Source organism: Mercenaria mercenaria, chromosome 8 (assembly GCF_021730395.1).
Source record: "Mercenaria mercenaria strain notata chromosome 8, MADL_Memer_1, whole genome shotgun sequence".
Lineage (NCBI taxonomy): Eukaryota > Metazoa > Mollusca > Bivalvia > Venerida > Veneridae > Mercenaria > Mercenaria mercenaria.
This window is the reverse complement of record NC_069368.1, coordinates 483,268-501,709: the sequence shown is the minus strand read 5'-3', so window position 1 is coordinate 501,709 and position 18,442 is coordinate 483,268. Positions and strand designations below refer to the sequence as shown.

General features: G+C 36.1%; 1 protein-coding gene across 1 annotated transcript in view; it reads left to right on the top strand.

Annotated features, from left to right (window-relative positions):
* LOC123565561 (probable E3 ubiquitin-protein ligase HERC1) overlaps positions 1-18,442 on the top strand; it is a 182,289-nt gene that overhangs the window by 12,792 nt on the left and 151,055 nt on the right. Inside the window, exons 8-16 of the mRNA XM_053550306.1 lie at positions 199-373; positions 889-1,023; positions 1,844-2,009; positions 2,582-2,707; positions 6,505-6,669; positions 8,919-9,071; positions 10,034-10,163; positions 11,050-11,232; positions 16,725-16,907. Coding sequence (XP_053406281.1) covers positions 199-373; positions 889-1,023; positions 1,844-2,009; positions 2,582-2,707; positions 6,505-6,669; positions 8,919-9,071; positions 10,034-10,163; positions 11,050-11,232; positions 16,725-16,907 — 1,416 coding nt within the window. The remainder of the gene's footprint in view (positions 1-198; positions 374-888; positions 1,024-1,843; positions 2,010-2,581; positions 2,708-6,504; positions 6,670-8,918; positions 9,072-10,033; positions 10,164-11,049; positions 11,233-16,724; positions 16,908-18,442) is intronic.

Genomic DNA, 18,442 nt, shown 5'->3' with positions numbered 1-18,442 from the left:
AGTTTGAAGAATATGCTGGTCTTATTTGTTGCTACATGTAATATTCGGGTTACTACAGCTACAAGAATTATACATAATTTCTTATAGTTGTCTGAGGTTACATACATGTTGCAATTATGCCCCTTTCATTTGGGTACTTTTATTGCTTGGCATTAGTCTTGTTTGTTATTTTCTCATGATGTTATATGTTTTGAACAGATAATGTAGTTTATGCCTGGGGCAACAATGCGATGGGACAGTGTGGTCAAGGTCACTCACAGAGTCCTATAACACGTCCAAAAAAAGTGACTGGTGCCATTACTAAAGCACCCATACACCAGATCTCTGCTGGCACTTCACATAGCATAGCATGGACAGCTATACCTAGTGACAGGTCTGTATCACATCTTATTACATAGCACTTTACATTACATAGAATGGGTAGTGATATCTAATGACAGGTCAGTATTGTATCTTGACAGCCTTTCACATAGCATAGCATGGGCAGCTTTACTTAGAGACAGTTCTTCATTAGATCACGGCAGGCACTGTACCTGACAAAGCATGAGCAGTTGTACATACAGTGGAAAGTCGTCGTCTGATTTCAACAGTGTCCTCATGTAGGGTAGTATGGATAGCTGTATTTAAATTCAGGTCAGTAGTGGAGCATGTGAGACAGAAGCAGATACTTGTATCTTTAAAGGATAAAAAAAGGACGTAAATTGGAGAAAAAAACAACTAACTTGTGCATTTGTGATGAAAATGGAGATGATAAAAATGACAAAAGTCAGATATTTGTGTGATGCATAAGTCAAGAAATGTGTTTTGACTTCTTAATTGAATATAGATAAAAATATACAAATAGATGCAAGAAATTGCAAAAATTATTTTGTTTATTGTATATTTCAGACCACTGATGTCACTACACCGACCATTTTGTGTAGATATACAGGTGGAAACTTTCTATATCTTGCGTCAGTTTCTAGAGAGATACTGTCACAGCTTTGATGCTGAACTCGCCCCAATGCCTTTCCAGAATCACAGGTGAGATATTTTTTCTTTTCTTTTGTAACTCAACAATAATTATTGTTGTTTTATTTTTCTTTCTCTGTCAGATGTCGACAGATTTCATTGAGAAAAATTAAAATTCAGATTTTTATAGCATTTTTACAAACGTTGAGTTATAACAATTACTATTAGATAATCCTGAAATCCAAACTTCATAGTAAGTAATCCCCAAAAGACTGCGGTACACTTAAACATGTGGGCTAAATGTAACCCATATTCATATCTACTCATTTTCTATTAAGTCAAGTGTGGAGATGAGACTTAGTTCAAATGTTTGTCATTTAAAAATCTATAATGAATTTGTAATGAGGTCATTTACTAATAGGTAAAAAGCTAGGACACTAGGTCATGGTTTGAAAGACTTGGTTAATGATCTACCTGACTTACATAATTCATAGCCAGAATATTTGTTTCAATGAAGTCTAGACCATATTAGATACTTTAAGTTACTGAGATGAGAACTGGATCAAGTGAGTAATACAGGGCCTTCAGGATCTGTGTGTTCTATTGGTTGATCCACCTTTTGGATAACAAGGTTTTTTTCTCTTGATTTCTCTTTAAATATAAGACAATACCATTGATTTATACATCATTCTAGAAAACTCCAATGGAGGTAATAAGAACTTTTTTTTAATTTCAAAATATCTTGATTAGTTTTGATTTATCATCAAAAATATATCTTTTGTTAATCTGTAGAAAATTGTTGCTGTATGAACTTGTCAACAAAAACAGAGAAAAAACAAAGACATTAGAATATATCAGACCTAGTCTTACATGGAAATTATTTACTTTTCAGTGAACACCGATACTTTGTCCTACTGTGCCTAAAACTTTTGTGTGTACATCTGTCTCTTGCTCAGAATGCAGGGGCCTCTAAAAATCTGCTTGGTGAGCAAGCAAAACCTTTAAGAAACCTGCTGTTCAAACTTATTGATATGAAAACACCAGATTCAATTCAGCAGGTAAGAGACTTAGTATACATAAAGCTACACACTCTCGGATAAATTGTTTAGTATCCTCATATATTGAAACCAAGACCTAAAAGTGATTCTGTCACTACCATGAATTGCAGAAAAGGAATCCCAATCGAAGGTGTAAATTTGATAGAAATACAGGGAAGTATGTCCCTGCAAGTCTCAGTCATATTGCTGGAGGAAGATAAGACCCTTTGTACTTGTATATTTTGTGTTCCTGGTGCAGTCTGCAGACACATATATATATAGTGTTGATATTCAATTTCTTGTCTGTCTGGAGTCATGTTTCTGACATAGTTTGAGGGATTCCAATAAAACATGGTGGAAATGTGAACTGTGATAGGAAAATATTAACCTGCAAGTTTAAATAAGATGACAGATTAAGAGAGTTAAGGGTCTTTGTACTTATATGTGTATTTGTATATCCAAAATGTATTGTTGTTGAACAATAAGGATAATATAGTGGGAAAAAAAGATTGCAAGAAATGTGTTTCTGGTATCACATAGTTTAAAATAAAAAGAACAAATTTCACTGTTGATAGTTTAATATGATATTGCAGCTTGTGTGTGAGTGTCTGTCTGTTGGAGCTCAGATGTTGTTACCAAGTCTTGGAGACAGAATGGAGCTGTTACACTCTCTACTACCACAGTCTCCACACTGCTGGAGTGTCTTATCTAGGGGACAAGTAAGTACATGTTACAATGTTACGCAGGCCACTTAATCACTTGCCTTTCATAGCTTTCTGTTATATATAATATATTCCAATATACTTGTCTCTGTTAAAACACTCTTACGCTAGAATGACGTCACGTTAACATGCGGTGGTTTTGTTGCGACCAAGAAAGAGTGCTGCTATATTTTATCTACTGTTTCAGATTGAGGGCATATTAGAATCAAAATAATTAATAGCAAAACCGTGTTTTAACACTATTTATACACTCGAGCGGTAATACGTCATACAAATAATTTCACCCGACTTATAACCGCCCATCGTGCATAAATAGTGATAAAACACTCTCTTGCTATAAATTATTTCTTAAATATAAACATTGCTTTGGGTATAGTATTCTTTCATTTGAGGAAGAACTCCAACTGGCTTATGGAAATGTTTTTGATGTAGCAGGCCCCATGTGGTTCTGGGACGATCTGTGTATGAAAAGATTTGGAACCACTGCCTTACCCTTGCATGATCATAAGAGGCGACTAATAGGGTCTTAACACTTGGTTTTGCTGTAACTCTGTGATTCCAGCAGGTATGCAAATTTTGATTCCATACCTCATGTTTTTATTTTGATGTAAATGAGATGTGGAACCAAAATTTGTATTACTGTTGGCGCCATATAACCTATACTGTGTTGGTGCGCCGTAAAACCCAAATAAATAAATAAATTGTTGTAGCAGGGTGTCCACCTGTGAAGTACTTCTGGGCCTTAGCTATACTCTCATACCTGTATCCTATTAATTTATCATTTGTAAGGTGTGCAGTTCTACATGATACTTTATATGCCCAAAGGGTCGTATTATGTTATGACACCAGTGTCCGTTAGCAATTTCATGTCTGCTCTGTAACTCTTGAACCTCTTGAAGGATTTCGAAGAAACTTGACACAGTTGTTCACCACATTGCTACAACATGCAGAGCGCATGTTCTGGATGGCTCGCTTCAAATTCAAGGTCACCACTTAGGGGTCAATGGTCATATGACTTTGTTTCGTGACTGCTCTGTAACTCCTGAACTGCTTGAAGGATTTTGAAGAAACTTGGCACAAATGTTCACCATATCGAGGTGATGTGCAGAGCACATGTTTCAGATGGCTCGCTTTAAGGTGAAGGTCACACTTAGGGTCATACCTTTGGGTGTATATAACTCCGCTTTGCAGTGCTCCTGTTAATCTACAGAATAAAACCAGTTTCAGTGCAAATGGTCTTTTATTTGGTCAGTGTATTTAAATCCTGGTATTTCATTGTAGAGAATGCAGCTAAACATGATACTGTCCAGCCTACAGAATAACAGCCATATTTCAGTACTGCTGGGCCTCAGCAATGTACATGTATAATTATCCTGTTATTTCATTGTAGAGAATGCAGCTAAACATGATACTGTCCAGCCTGCAGAATAACAGCCATATATCAGTACTGCTGGGCCTCAGTCATGCACATGTATAATTATCCTATTATTTCATTACAGAGAATGCAGCTAAACATGATATTGTCCAGCCTACAGAATAACAGCCATATATCAGTACTGCTGGGCCTCAGTCATGTACATGTATAATTATCCTGTTATTTCATTATAGAGAATGCAGCTAAACATGATACTGTCCAGCCTACAGAATAACAGCCATATATCAGTACTGCTGGGCCTCAGCAATGTACATGTATAATTATCCTGTTATTTCATTTTAGAGAATGCAGCTAAACATGATACTGTCCAACCTGCAGAATAACAGCCATATATCAGTACTGCTGGGCCTCAGTCATATACATGTATAATTATCCTGTTATTTCATTGTAGAGAATGCAGCTAAACATGATACTGTCCAGCCTGCAGAATAACAGCCATATATCAGTACTGCTGGGCCTCAGTCATATACATGTATAATTATCCTGTTATTTCATTGTAGAGAATGCAGCTAAACATGATACTGTCTAGCCTACATAATAACAGCCATATATCAGTACTGCTGGGCCTCAGCAATGTATAATTATCCTGTTATTTTATTGTAGAGAATGCAGCTAAACATGATACTGTCTAGCCTACAGAATAACAGCCATATATCAGTACTGCTGGGCCTCAGTCATATGCATGTATAATTATCCTGTTATTTCATTGTAGAGAATGCAGCTAAACATGATACTGTCTAGCCTACAGAATAACAGCCATATAATAGTACTGCAGAGCACATGTTTCAGATGGCTCGCTTTAAGGTGAAGGTCACACTTAGGGTCATACCTTTGGGTGTATATAACTCCGCTTTGCAGTGCTCCTGTTAATCTACAGAATGAAACCAGTTTCAGTGCAAATGGTCTTTTATTTGGTCAGTGTATTTAAATCCTGGTATTTCATTGTAGAGAATGCAGCTAAACATGATACTGTCCAGCCTACAGAATAACAGCCATATTTCAGTACTGCTGGGCCTCAGCAATGTACATGTATAATTATCCTGTTATTTCATTGTAGAGAATGCAGCTAAACATGATACTGTCCAGCCTGCAGAATAACAGCCATATATCAGTACTGCTGGGCCTCAGTCATGCACATGTATAATTATCCTATTATTTCATTATAGAGAATGCAGCTAAACATGATACTGTCCAGCCTACAGAATAACAGCCATATATCAGTACTGCTGGGCCTCAGTCATGTACATGTATAATTATCCTGTTATTTCGTTATAGAGAATGCAGCTAAACATGATACTGTCCAGCCTACAGAATAACAGCCATATATCAGTACTGCTGGGCCTCAGCAATGTACATGTATAATTATCCTGTTATTTCATTTTAGAGAATGCAGCTAAACATGATACTGTCCAACCTGCAGAATAACAGCCATATATCAGTACTGCTGGGCCTCAGTCATATACATGTATAATTATCCTGTTATTTCATTGTAGAGAATGCAGCTAAACATGATACTGTCCAGCCTGCAGAATAACAGCCATATATCAGTACTGCTGGGCCTCAGTCATATACATGTATAGTTATCCTGTTATTTCATTGTAGAGAATGCAGCTAAACATGATACTGTCTAGCCTACATAATAACAGCCATATATCAGTACTGCTGGGCCTCAGCAATGTATAATTATCCTGTTATTTTATTGTAGAGAATGCAGCTAAACATGATACTGTCTAGCCTACAGAATAACAGCCATATATCAGTACTGCTGGGCCTCAGTCATATGCATGTATAATTATCCTGTTATTTCATTGTAGAGAATGCAGCTAAACATGATACTGTCTAGCCTACAGAATAACAGCCATATATCAGTACTGCTGGGCCTCAGTCATGTACATGAATAATTATCCTGTTATTTCATTATAGAGAATGCAGCTAAACATGATACTGTCTAGCCTACAGAATAACAGCCATATATCACTACTGCTGGGCCTCAGTCATATGCATGTATAATTATCCTGTTATTTCATTGTAGAGAATGCAGCTAAACATGATACTGTCTAGCTTACAGAATAACAGCCATATATCAGTACTGCTGGGCCTCAGTCATGTACATGTATAATTATCCTGTTATTTCATTGTAGAGAATGCAGCTAAACATGATACTGTCTAGCCTACAGAATAACAGCCATATATCAGTACTGCTGGGCCTCAGTCATATGCATGTATAATTATCCTGTTATTTCATTGTAGAGAATGCAGCTAAACATGATACTGTCTAGCCTACAGAATAACAGCCATATATCAGTACTGCTGGGCCTCAGTCATATGCATGTATAATTATCCTGTTATTTCATTGTAGAGAATGCAGCTAAACATGATACTGTCTAGCCTACAGAATAACAGCCATATATCAGTACTACTCGGCCTCAGTCATGTCTACTTACCTGCAGCCAAATTTTTCCCAGATCTCCATACAGCTGAGATTCTCATGAAGAATATACTGAGAAACCTAGCATTTGAAACTGTAAGTACTGCCAGAGAAACCTTGCCTTGAAAGTGTAAGAACTACCTGAGAAACCTTCTTTGAAACTAAGTACTGCCCGAGGAACCTTGCCTTAGAAAACTTAAGTATTTGCTTGAGAAACCTTGTCTTTGAAACTGTAAGTACTGACTTAGAAACCTTGCCTTTGAAACTGTTGACAGTGTCTTGTCCTTAAATACTTGGTCTGTGAATCCACATTGAAATAGTCTGTACTTATGAAACTGTGGTGTTTTTCGTTGTTGAATAAAATTGTTCTTGGAATTCAGATACAAAGGAATTTATATATCTTGATATAATATATCATAAAATGCATCTGAATGACATTTTCTTTAAGAGAAAGTCACTGTTTGGCTTTGACTGTTCTTGGGAAAGCAAATCAGGTAACAGTTATTTATTTTGGTTTACCTCTGAAACAAACTACACAACTTATATTAACCACATTTATAAACCTCATTCTTGATGGTATTTAACAGAAGTCAGTTTCACTTCTAATGCTTAGCCCCAAGTCAGAGAACTACTGATACGTTGTGAATAATAGACGTCTATACAGGTGGGTGTGGTAGACTCGGACATTAAATCTTACTTTGATTGTGTTCATTTAAACAAGCTTAAACACTGGTTATATATTATGTGACTCAGAGATAATAACCTACCGTATTTTGGTGCGTATAGGTCGCACTTTTTCTACCCATTTTGCTGCCTGAAAAAGTTACTGCGACCTGTACGACAGAACATTGCCAGCAGAGTTTTTTTCGGGCCAATTTTCTGACCGTAGCTCTCGCAAAATTACGTGCATCTGTTACGAACGAACAAAATGGATAAAAAAATATCAATATCGGTGGCTTTTCAACCAATAGCGGTTACTTTCAATAAAATATATCGTAAATAACCCATACAGACTATTAAAATTACGAATGACTTTAATTCAAAGATGTTTTTGCAGTTTGAATTACGTTTGTTTCTACTTTCATTTTACTGGACGCGATTGACATGTACTCCGGGTTGGATAAATCCGGACAGATCCGTCCTCCATTCCAAACATTGTTTATACTAATTCTTAGTGTATTAAAAAACTTAAAAGATAATTTTTTTTACTTTTGATTTTTAAATAAAAGAAAAAAATCCAAAAAGAGATATTTTGTTAATCTTTTTACTCAGAATCAAAAGAACGCGGTTAATTACATGACACGGAAAGGTGTTATAATTGCTGTGCAAACAATTCACACTTAAACTTGCATAATTACAGAATGTAAACGCAAATCGTCTGCTGCCAATTAGTGTCAAAAAGCCGCTTTTCTTTGATGTAGTCTGTTACCGATACTACTGTTGGTACCAAACGGTTGGGATCGAAAATAACACTGTCAGATTTCCACCAATCAGGTTCTGATAATAATTCAGTCCGCCGCATCAATATAGCCGCCGCCATAACTTTTTTGCCGGTAAATATTAAATATTGCTGGGGAAAAAATCTGAAATTTAACTGCAACTAACACGCTAGAACTTAAATTTTCCGACCATTTCCAGAGCAAAAATTAGATGCGGACTATACATTACCGCGACCTATACACACCAAAATACGGTACACAAAGTAGGGATTTGATTATTTTATGAATTCAGTTTCTGAATTTCATTTTAATTTGTTACTTCCCTTTGGAAAAGTTAAGAAAATGTGTACTCTCTTTGGAAAAAAAAAATGGGTACTCTTTTTAGAAAAAGTTGTGTACTATTTTAAGAAAAGAACTTGACATACATCAAGAGCATCCTTAAGAGAATTTATTAATTCTATAGGATTGGATCATGTTTGTGATTTTACAGTAAATATCATCAGGAGTTGATTCAAACATATATGTTGTCTGGTTTGAATGAAAGTATACTAGATATTTTGAATGTTATGCTTTCATACATGACATAAAACATAGAGGATTTATATTTGTTTGTTTTACAGATTGAAATACCTTTCATCGAGTAAACACCAGAGTTAGTATTTTCATAACTGGTGTCACTAGGAGAGAAAATATAACATCTTGTGTTTAAGCGTGAACAATATTTTGATCATTTTAAGCAAAAGCATTTTGTTTTTATTGAAGAATCTTGCGTTGCCCCCCAAAATATTGGTTGGGTGGTGGATGTGTTTGGGCTAGCGGGGCACTTAGATTTGTCTTCGTTTTCAACTTGTTTTTACAGATTTAATACGAAAAGCCATATATATGAGATCCTTTATTTGTTACCAGGAGTCAGCTTTGAATGACCTTGAGAAGAACAATGATAAAGACATCACCTGTGATGTTAAAGAAACCTGCTGTCCCCAGCTGCATGAGTTACTCTCCTCCATACACAAACATCTGTTTGCATTCTGTACTCAAACAGATCACATTTCTACAAATGTAAGTATTATGTCAGTATTTTACAAAACATGGTCTGTGAAAAATCACTTTACACTGGATAATGTTCAATGTGGTTTTATTTTCATTGACATTTTTTAAAACTGCATCATGAGAATTTTCAAAAAACTTGACTTGAACAGACTCTGTCAAACTGAGTCTGCTATTATTTTGCTTGGTTGCATTCTATGTTTCCAAAAGTTCTTCTTGTAAATTTTATTGGATATAACTTCCTGAAGTTTGAGGTATTTTGAGAAATTTTAGACATTTCCATTACAACTTGCACATTTGATTTGCAATCAAAGTGTTAATTTCATACTTAGAATCAATAATTAGTCTTTTTCAGTTCCACCATTGAATTTACTGCATATTGGCATTACTTTCACCATAAATTGGCATTACATCTGCAAGTTAGTGTTACAGGTTGAACACTGTGGTATTTTGTTTCATTTAAAGATTTTACAACTTAAATTGTTAGAGTCTGCGTAAATCCAGACCATAACTTGCACTTTAATGAGCTGGAAGGCATGCTAAGTGCTTTAATTCCACTCACAATTTCAGACTTTTGGTTACACAGGTAACTTAAGTAGTCATATGAACCAACTCTACACCACTAGTGATACTGATATACAGTGTAACTTGCGAATTTAAAATACATTCAAGTTATTTATTTTTTGTGTCATATGTCATATGAGATGATACGGTTGCACATGTTACTCCAGTGGGATACAGACTTCTCCTCTGGGTTGAGCAGGTGAGACCTTGACTGGATCACCACTCCTCTGTTCATATATCTTCAAAAGTTGCAATAAGCATTTCATGTCCAACAAAAAAGTTATCATCTAAACAAAGAAATTTAATGTACACAAAAATGAAATAATTTAATAGGATCTGATGATAAGTTGATCAACAGGACAACATGTTCTAGTTTGCTTGCTTGTAAGTTGTCGTATATTTCTGTTTAGTTTGATGATGTGATGAGGCTGGTACAGAATCACCTCAGCCTCATGATTCCATTGTGTTCAGAACTGATATCACAGGCAGCAAAACTACTTGGTCAGCAGAGAAAACTCAATGTACAGGAGCATGTTATAGGTGAGATATTGTGTTTATGCAAGAATGTTGCCAAGTTGAATATTTTTTTAATTACCTTGCTTTTTAAAAAACTCATCTGACCACAAAGTGCTCAAGGTGAGCTGTTATGATACCCCAGTCCTCTTGTCAACTGTTGTGCATTATTTGCTGTGAGCAATTTTACTGTTGACACTCTTAAGGTCTTAAGGTCACAATATTTGCCTAAACTTAATGAATGATAGAACTTAGTTGAATTTAAAGCTGCAAACCTCTAGATTTATGTCTTATGTTTCAAAATTTAGATAAGTTTTACATGCAACTGTTTGTCAAGCTATATCTCAGTTACACTTGTGTAATGGGCTGAAGGGTGTTTGAATCCTGACTGGTGCTGGATGCCCCTATTGGTAACAACACTAGGATGTGAATCACACAAAAAAACTAATGAAGATTTACAACATTGTTTAATGTATGTCTCATATTACAAACATTATGTCAAAATCAAAACACAGATTTTAGGTACTTGAAAGGTGGTATATATGAAAACTAGGAAATATACTGAGTCAGAGAAATATATCGATTCTTACATACTTTAGTGGTGGGAACATGGTTTTTTGTAGCGCTCTTTATCACTCATTGGATCAAAATTGACAAAACAGGTGTTCGTTAAGACTTATTTGTAAATAATGAAATTATAAGTTAGAGGTAAATCTATTGATTCTTGTCCATTCATTGAAGTCCTTGGTAATAGATGACAGTAAATGAATTTAGTTACCTAAAACTTGCCTGTAAAACTTGACTATAGTGAAAGATATAGCCCTTGTTTCAAATGTTTGTCTTACTGAACATAAGTTATTTATATTTCATTGCTTCATTGAATGATTCAAAATTATATTTGCTTGTATTTCAGGTATCCTATATGCTTCTCCAGCTGGTTCCATGTTGTTCCACATGCTGCACTCTTTGGTGCTGGTCCCTCAGTGTAGAGTTGTCCCCCTTTTAAACTCTCTTCTTACACTTCTTTCCAACCTAGATGAAATCTGCAGGCTTCTCACTAACATTGACAGATATGAAAAAAGGGAACTGGAACAAAGTAAGTGACAAAAATTGATTACTGTGAAATCATTAATATTCATGGGGGACTAATTTTTGTGGTTGAGTCAATCCACGAAATTTAATCCCAATGAACAAGTAAAATTCCCATTCATTTTATGTGCAAAAGTTGAAATCCATGAATTCATATCCCCACGAAATTGAGGTTTTGAACAAAACCATGAAATTTCATGCCCACGAAATTAAATGATTTTACAGTATATTCAGAAGCTGTTAAGTATAATACTTAAATGTAAACTGAACCGTTTTAAAAACAATTCATATTTTCTGTGAACATTACATTATAGTTCACAAAACTTTCATGATGAATAATTGCCTACTCTCAAAACTGGATGCTTCATAAGATACACTGACCAAATCAGCAAATACTATTCATCAAATAAGTTTAGTTTTTTCTCCATTGCCTGTTGAATATTTTTATGACCAGAACAGCTCATACTCAAGGACAGTGACACTGAATGACACTAGTTGACTGAAGGATTATGTGAAAGGCTGTTTAATTTTTAAGTTTTGAAAATCAGTCTAAAATTTCAAATACTTCAATATTTTACTGAAATAATAAGTTGTTTTTTAGCTCGACTATTCATAGAATAGTAGAGCTATTGGACTCGCCCATGCGTCGGCATCCGCATCCCGATTTGGTTAAGTTTTTGTATGTAAGCTGGTATCTCAGCAACCACTTGTGGGAATGGATTGAAACTTCACACACTTATTCACTGTGATAAACTGACTTACATTGCACAGGTTCCATAACTCTATTTTGCTTTTTTACAAAATTATGCCCCTTTTTTGACTTAGAAATTTTTGGTTAAGGTTTTGTATGTAAGCTGGTATCTCAGCAACCACTTGTGGGAATGGATTGAAACTTCACACACTTATTCACTGTGATAAACTGACTTATATTGCACAGGTTCCATAACTCTATTTTGCTTTTTTACAAAATTATGCCCCTTTTTCGACTTAGACATTTTTGGTTAAGGTTTTGTATGTAAGCTGGTATCTCAGTACTCACTAATTGGAATGGATTGAAACTTCACACACTTGTTCACTGTCATGATCCGACATACACAAAGCAGGTTCCATAACTCTGTTTTGCTTTTTTACAAAATTATGCCCCTTTTTTCGACTTAGAATTTTTTGGTTAAGGTTTTGTATGTAAGCTGGTATCTCAGTACCCACTAATGGGAATGGATTGAAACTTCACACACTTGTCCACTGTCATGAGCTGATAAGCAATATGCAGGTTCCATAACCCTATTTTGCTTTTTAGTCCCCTACTGGTTGAAAACCAGTTTCGGGGACTATAGGAATGCGCTTTTCCGTCAGTCCGTCCGTCCGTCCGTCCGTCCGTCCGTCCGTCCGCAATTTCGTGTCCGGTCCATAACTCTGTCATCCATGAAGGGATTTTAATATTACTTGGCACAAATGTTCCCCATGATGAGACGACGTGTCATGCGCAAAACCCGGACCCCTAGCTCAAAGGTCAAGGTCACAATTGGAGGTCAAAGGTCAACAGGGCTTTTTTCCTGTCCGGTCCATAACTCTCCCATCCATGAAGGGATTTTAATATTACTTGGCATAAATGTTCCCCATGATGAGACGACGTGTCATGCGCAAAACCCGGACCCCTAGCACAAAGGTCAAGGTCACAGTTGGAGGTCAAAGGTCAACAGGGCTTTTTTCCTGTCCGGTCCATAACTCTCCCATCCATGAAGGGATTTTAATATTACTTGGCACAAATGTACCTCATAATAAGACGATGTGTCATGCACAACTTTCAAACCCCTAGCTCAAAGGTCAAGGTCACACTTAGCAGTCAAATGTTAACATAGCATGAACAGGTCTGTTTCGTGTCCGGTCCATAACTCTGACATTCATTAAGGAATTTTAATATCACTTAGCACAAGTGTTCCCCATGATGAGACGACGTGTCGTGCGCAAATCCCAGACCCCTAGCTCAAAGGTCAAGGTCACAATTGGGGGTCAAAGGTCAATAAGGTTTTTTCCCTGTCCGATCCAGAACTCTGTCATCCATCAAGGGATTACAATATTACTTGGCATAAATGTTTCCCATGATGAGACGACGTGTCATGCGCAACACCCAGTACCCTAGCTTAAAGGTCAAGGTCACACTTTGAGATCAAAGGTCAAGAGGATTTTTTTCCTGTCCGGTCTATAACTTTGTCATGCAAAGCAGGATTTAGATATCAGTTGGCACAAATATTCCCCTGGATGAGACAACATGTCATGCGCAAGAACAGGGTCCCTAGGTCTAAGGTCAAGGTCATATTTAGAGGTCAAAGGTCAAATTCAAGAATGACTTTGTACGGAACATTTCTTCTTCATGCATGGAGGGATTTTGATGTAACTTGGACCAAATGTTCACCACCATGAGGCACCCTTGTTTTTAGAATTACGTCCCTTTGTTGTTACTATAAATAGATTTTATTGTAACTTTTTTATTACTGGCGGTAGAGAAAAATCGTGACCACTTTTCTAAAGAGTTTCTTGTGGACTTATATTATATAGATTTTTTTTTTTTTTTTTTTTTTTTTTTTTAAAGATTAATTTCCGTTTGTTGTTACTATAAATAACTTACATGATAACATTTTTATAATCAGCCAAAAAAATTCAATATGAAAACAACTATAGGTTTTTATATATATAAATTTTAATCCAAGTGTTTTGTTATAACATATTGTATATATAGTACAATATTGTTTATACATCATTGACAGATATCAGTTCATTATGTTATACTGCAGTAGAGAAAATTAGGTGCCCTCCAGTAGGGGACTTTGTATTGCATGGCAATACTTCATTCACTTGTTTTAAATTATGCCCCTTTTTCGACTTTCGTATTCATTCAGTCGACAAGGCTGTTGAATAGTCGAGCGTTGCTGTCCTCCGACAGCTCTTGTTGTTAAACTTCTGATGTATTCAGATCAGCCCTTTAGAATGTAGTACTTTGATTTTTCTGTTTGTGTTGTAAAACCACACCATATGTGGCTTGAGATGGAAATAAAGTCCACATTACCTATATCTATATCTTTTAAAGAGAAATGTTTTTATGCCCCCGAAGGGAGGCATATAGTTTTTGAACCGTCTGTCTGTCTGTCTGTCTGTTGGTCTGTCAGTCTATCCGCAATTTTTGTGTCCGGTCCATATCTTTGTCATCCATGGATGGATTTTCAAATAACTTGGCATGAATGTGTACCACAGTAAGACGACGTGTGTGCGCAAGACCCAGGTCCGTAGCTCAAAGGTCAAGGTCACACTTAGACGTTAAAGGTCATTTTTCATGATAGTGCATTCGTGTCCGGTCCATATCTTTGTCATCCATGGATGGATTTTCAAATAACTTGGCATGAATGTGTACCACAGTAAGACGACATGTCGCGCGCAAGACCCAGGTCCGTAGCTCAAAGGTTAAGGTCACACTTAGATGTTAAAGGTCATTTTTCATGATAGTGCATTCGTGTCCGGTCCATATCTTTGTCATCCATGGATGGATTTTCAAATAACTTGGCATGAATGTGTACCACAGTAAGACGACATGTCGCGCGCAAGATCCAGGTCCGTAGCTCAAAAGTCAAGGTCACACTTAGACGTTAAAGGTCATATTTCATGATAGTGCAATGATGGGCATGTCCGGTCCATATCTTTGTCATTCATGCATGGATTTTAGAATAACTACGCATGAATGTGTGGCACAGTAAGACGACGTGTCACGCGTGCAAGACCCAGGTCCGTAGGTCAAAGGTCCTAAACTCTAACATCGGCCATAACTTTTCATTCAAAGTGCCATCGGGGGCATGTGTCATCCTATGGAGACAGCTCTTGTTTTGGACTAGATTTAATAGAGAAGGACTTTTCATCATACTGACCTCAAATATCACATGTAATTTATAACAGTCTGGAAATGGCAATATAAACTCTAAATGTTTTCTGTTTTCATGCATGATTTCAAACTTTAACATTCAAAAATATAATTTATGCAATAGGTTTATGTTTTGTGAGATATTCACAATAATTTTTGACTGAATGTGGATTAGTGTAGTTCAGTGTACTTCTTGCTTATTTTAAAATCTAGAGCTTTTGTTATCAGCCATTTGTCAGTGTCTTGATCACAAAAGTTTTGCATGTGTGCAGGTCTCTCAAAAAACATCTAGGTCAAATGCTTTTAAATTTCACATGTTTTTGGCATCATGTTGTGTCCTGGCAGGACAAGTAGCATATTTCAAACTTTTATTTTGGCAAAAAGAAGCCCATTTTTAATGTAGATTAAAAAAAAAATTCTAACAGAACTAATGTAAAAGTTTTGAATGTAAGCATATTTCTTGGAAACTACGAGTCAAAAGGTTTTTGAGTTGGCTAAAGGCTGAAAGCCTTTTGACGAGTCCTTGCTATCCAACGATTCTCTAAATGGACCAAATAACACAGTGAAGGGATGTAGTTCCATTAGATTTCTCAAACTTCAAACAGTTCACTGCATGAATGAAGTTAAGTTGTGTCAATTCCCTTTGCTATGACCAATATACGATGTAATCTGTCATATTTATGACTTGTAATTGTGCAATTCTCGAATGTAACTCATTAAGCATAAATGTGCATTTTAAGAATTGCGCAGGCTTACAAAGCTTGGGTAACATCCAGCGAAAGACAAAAAATAGTTCCACAGGGCTCCAGATAAGATGCGTATTAGCGTAAATTACGTATAGAAATAATGCAAATACGCATGTCTAATAATTTCTAAGCGTATAAAAACATATATAAAATTACATAAACGCACACAATGCTTTTTTAAAAACAAAATCTGAATCGTCTGGATGCGTTAGGTAACATAGCTGATCAGCCTTAATTCTCCCACATTGAACGTAAACACGCATCGTATGATTTCTATAAACTTTGCGTGGGTTGAATTTTGCAGTCAGTAAATGGATAAATTATCGAAAGAAGAAGCTCTTACTGGTTTGTTTAGTTACTACTGATATTAAAAATGATTTTAATTCTTATTTTTCGAGAAATAAACAAATCGGCGAAACATTAAATTGTATTTTCTTGTAGTTTTTGAAATCGAAAGTAGATCGTCTATGTTTGGCTGCTTTCACGAAACGAAACAACTTTTTTATGAAAAGATTTAAATAAGAGGTAATTTAACCGTAAACTTCAATGTCAGATACTGTCAATTGCTGCTAAATGTCTTCGTATCATCACAATTTGTAAAATATATTGTTCAAACTGGAGAAAAGTGTAATCGTATCTGGATATAATATTTTGGGTAAATATCGAGCTGTGTTATGAAATTTTAAGAAAAAAACTAAAAACAAACTGAAACTGGTGGACTATACTGTCAGTACATCAATCATTAGCCGACTCGGGCCATTCAGGCCTTTGATTAAACTCTGCACACATCTTTTTAGTCATGTAACAGGATAGGATTCATAACTATCTTGTTAAATATATTTTCAGGTTTTAACTCCAGTGTGTCAGCGATTTGGTTGGTTGACCTGGAAAGAGTTTGCTCATTGCTGATCGGTCATTGCCTTGGTAACATGTTGTTAGGTTCACCAATCACAGAAGAGGAAAAGCAGATAGGCCCATGGCTGCAGAACAAACTGTTCAGCAATGGATTACAGCAGAATGATAGTGAGGGTGTGTTATGTATTTTAAGTTATAGATTTATAAACCTTTGCAGGAACCAAATTTGTTTTTAGCTCGACTTTTCGAAGAAAAAGTAGAGCTATTGTACTCGCCCCAGCGTCGGCGTCTCCGTTAGTTAAAGTTTTTGATGAAGTCAAATATCTCTAATATCTATAAGTCTGCACCAGGAGAAACAATCCCCATAACTCTGATTTGAGTTTTTGACAGAATTATGCCCCTTTTTAACGTAGAATTTTTGGTTAAAGTTTTTGATAAAGTCAAATATCTCTGTTACTATCAAAGCTGTTGACTTGAAACTTAAAATAGTTATTTACTATCAAAGTCTACACCAGGAGAAACAATCCCCATAACTCTGATTTGAATTTTGACAGAATTATGTCCCTTTTTAACTTAGAATTTTTGGTCAAAGTTTATAATAAAGTCAAATATCTCTGTTACTATCAAAGCTATTGACTTGAAACTTAAAATACTTATTTACCATCAAAGTCTACACCAGGAGAAACAATCCCCATAACTCTGATTTTTGAATTTTGACAGAATTATGCCCCTTTTTAACTTAGAATTTTTGGCTAAAATTTTTGATACAGTCAAATATCTCTGTTACTATTAAAGCTTTTGACTTGAAACTCAAAATAGTTATTTACTATCAAAGTCTGCACCAGGAGATACAATTCCCATAACTTTGATTTGAATCTGGACAGAGTTATGCCCCTTTTTAACTTGGATTTTTTTTTACTGGCAAAGCTCTAATTCAGAGTCAAGCACTGAGAAAAGTCGAGCGCGCTGTCTTACAGACAGCTCTTGTTAATGCCATTTTTAGCTCACCTGTCACATAGTGACAAGGTGAGCTTTTGTGATCACCCTTCGTCCGTCGTCCCTGCGTGCATCAACAATTCCTTGTCTGCACCATAGTGGTTTCATTTATGATTCTATTTTAACCAAACTTGCACACAACTTGTATCACCATAAGGTCACGGTTCCTTTCTTGAACTGGCCAGATCCCATTATGGGTTCCAGAGTTATGGCCCCCTAAAAGGGGCCAAAATTAGCTTTTTTGACCTTGTCTGCCAATAGCAGTTTTATTTATGATTTGTTTTTTACCAAATGGCACAAAAATGTATCACCACGAGATCTTGGTTTTTCTTAAACGGGCCAGATCCTTTTGGGGGTTCAGAGTGATGGCCCCTAAAAGGGGCCCAAAAATTAGCTATTTTGCCCTTGTCTGCACAATAGCGCTTATTTATGATTTAAATTTAATAAAACCCACAAAACTTGTGTCCCATAGATCTGGGTTTCCCTTTCTTGATCGGCCAGATCCCCAGGGGTTTCCCGGGTTATGGCCCAAAAAAGGGCCAAAATTATATTTTGACCTTGTCGCAAAATTTGCAGCTTCATTTAGTTTTGTTTTTAACCAAATTTGAACATCTTGTATCCCACGGATCTTGCTTCCTTTCTTGCGGGCCAGTTTCCCACAGGGGCCCCAGGTTTGGCCCCCTTAAAAGGCCAAAATTAGCTTTTTGGCTTTG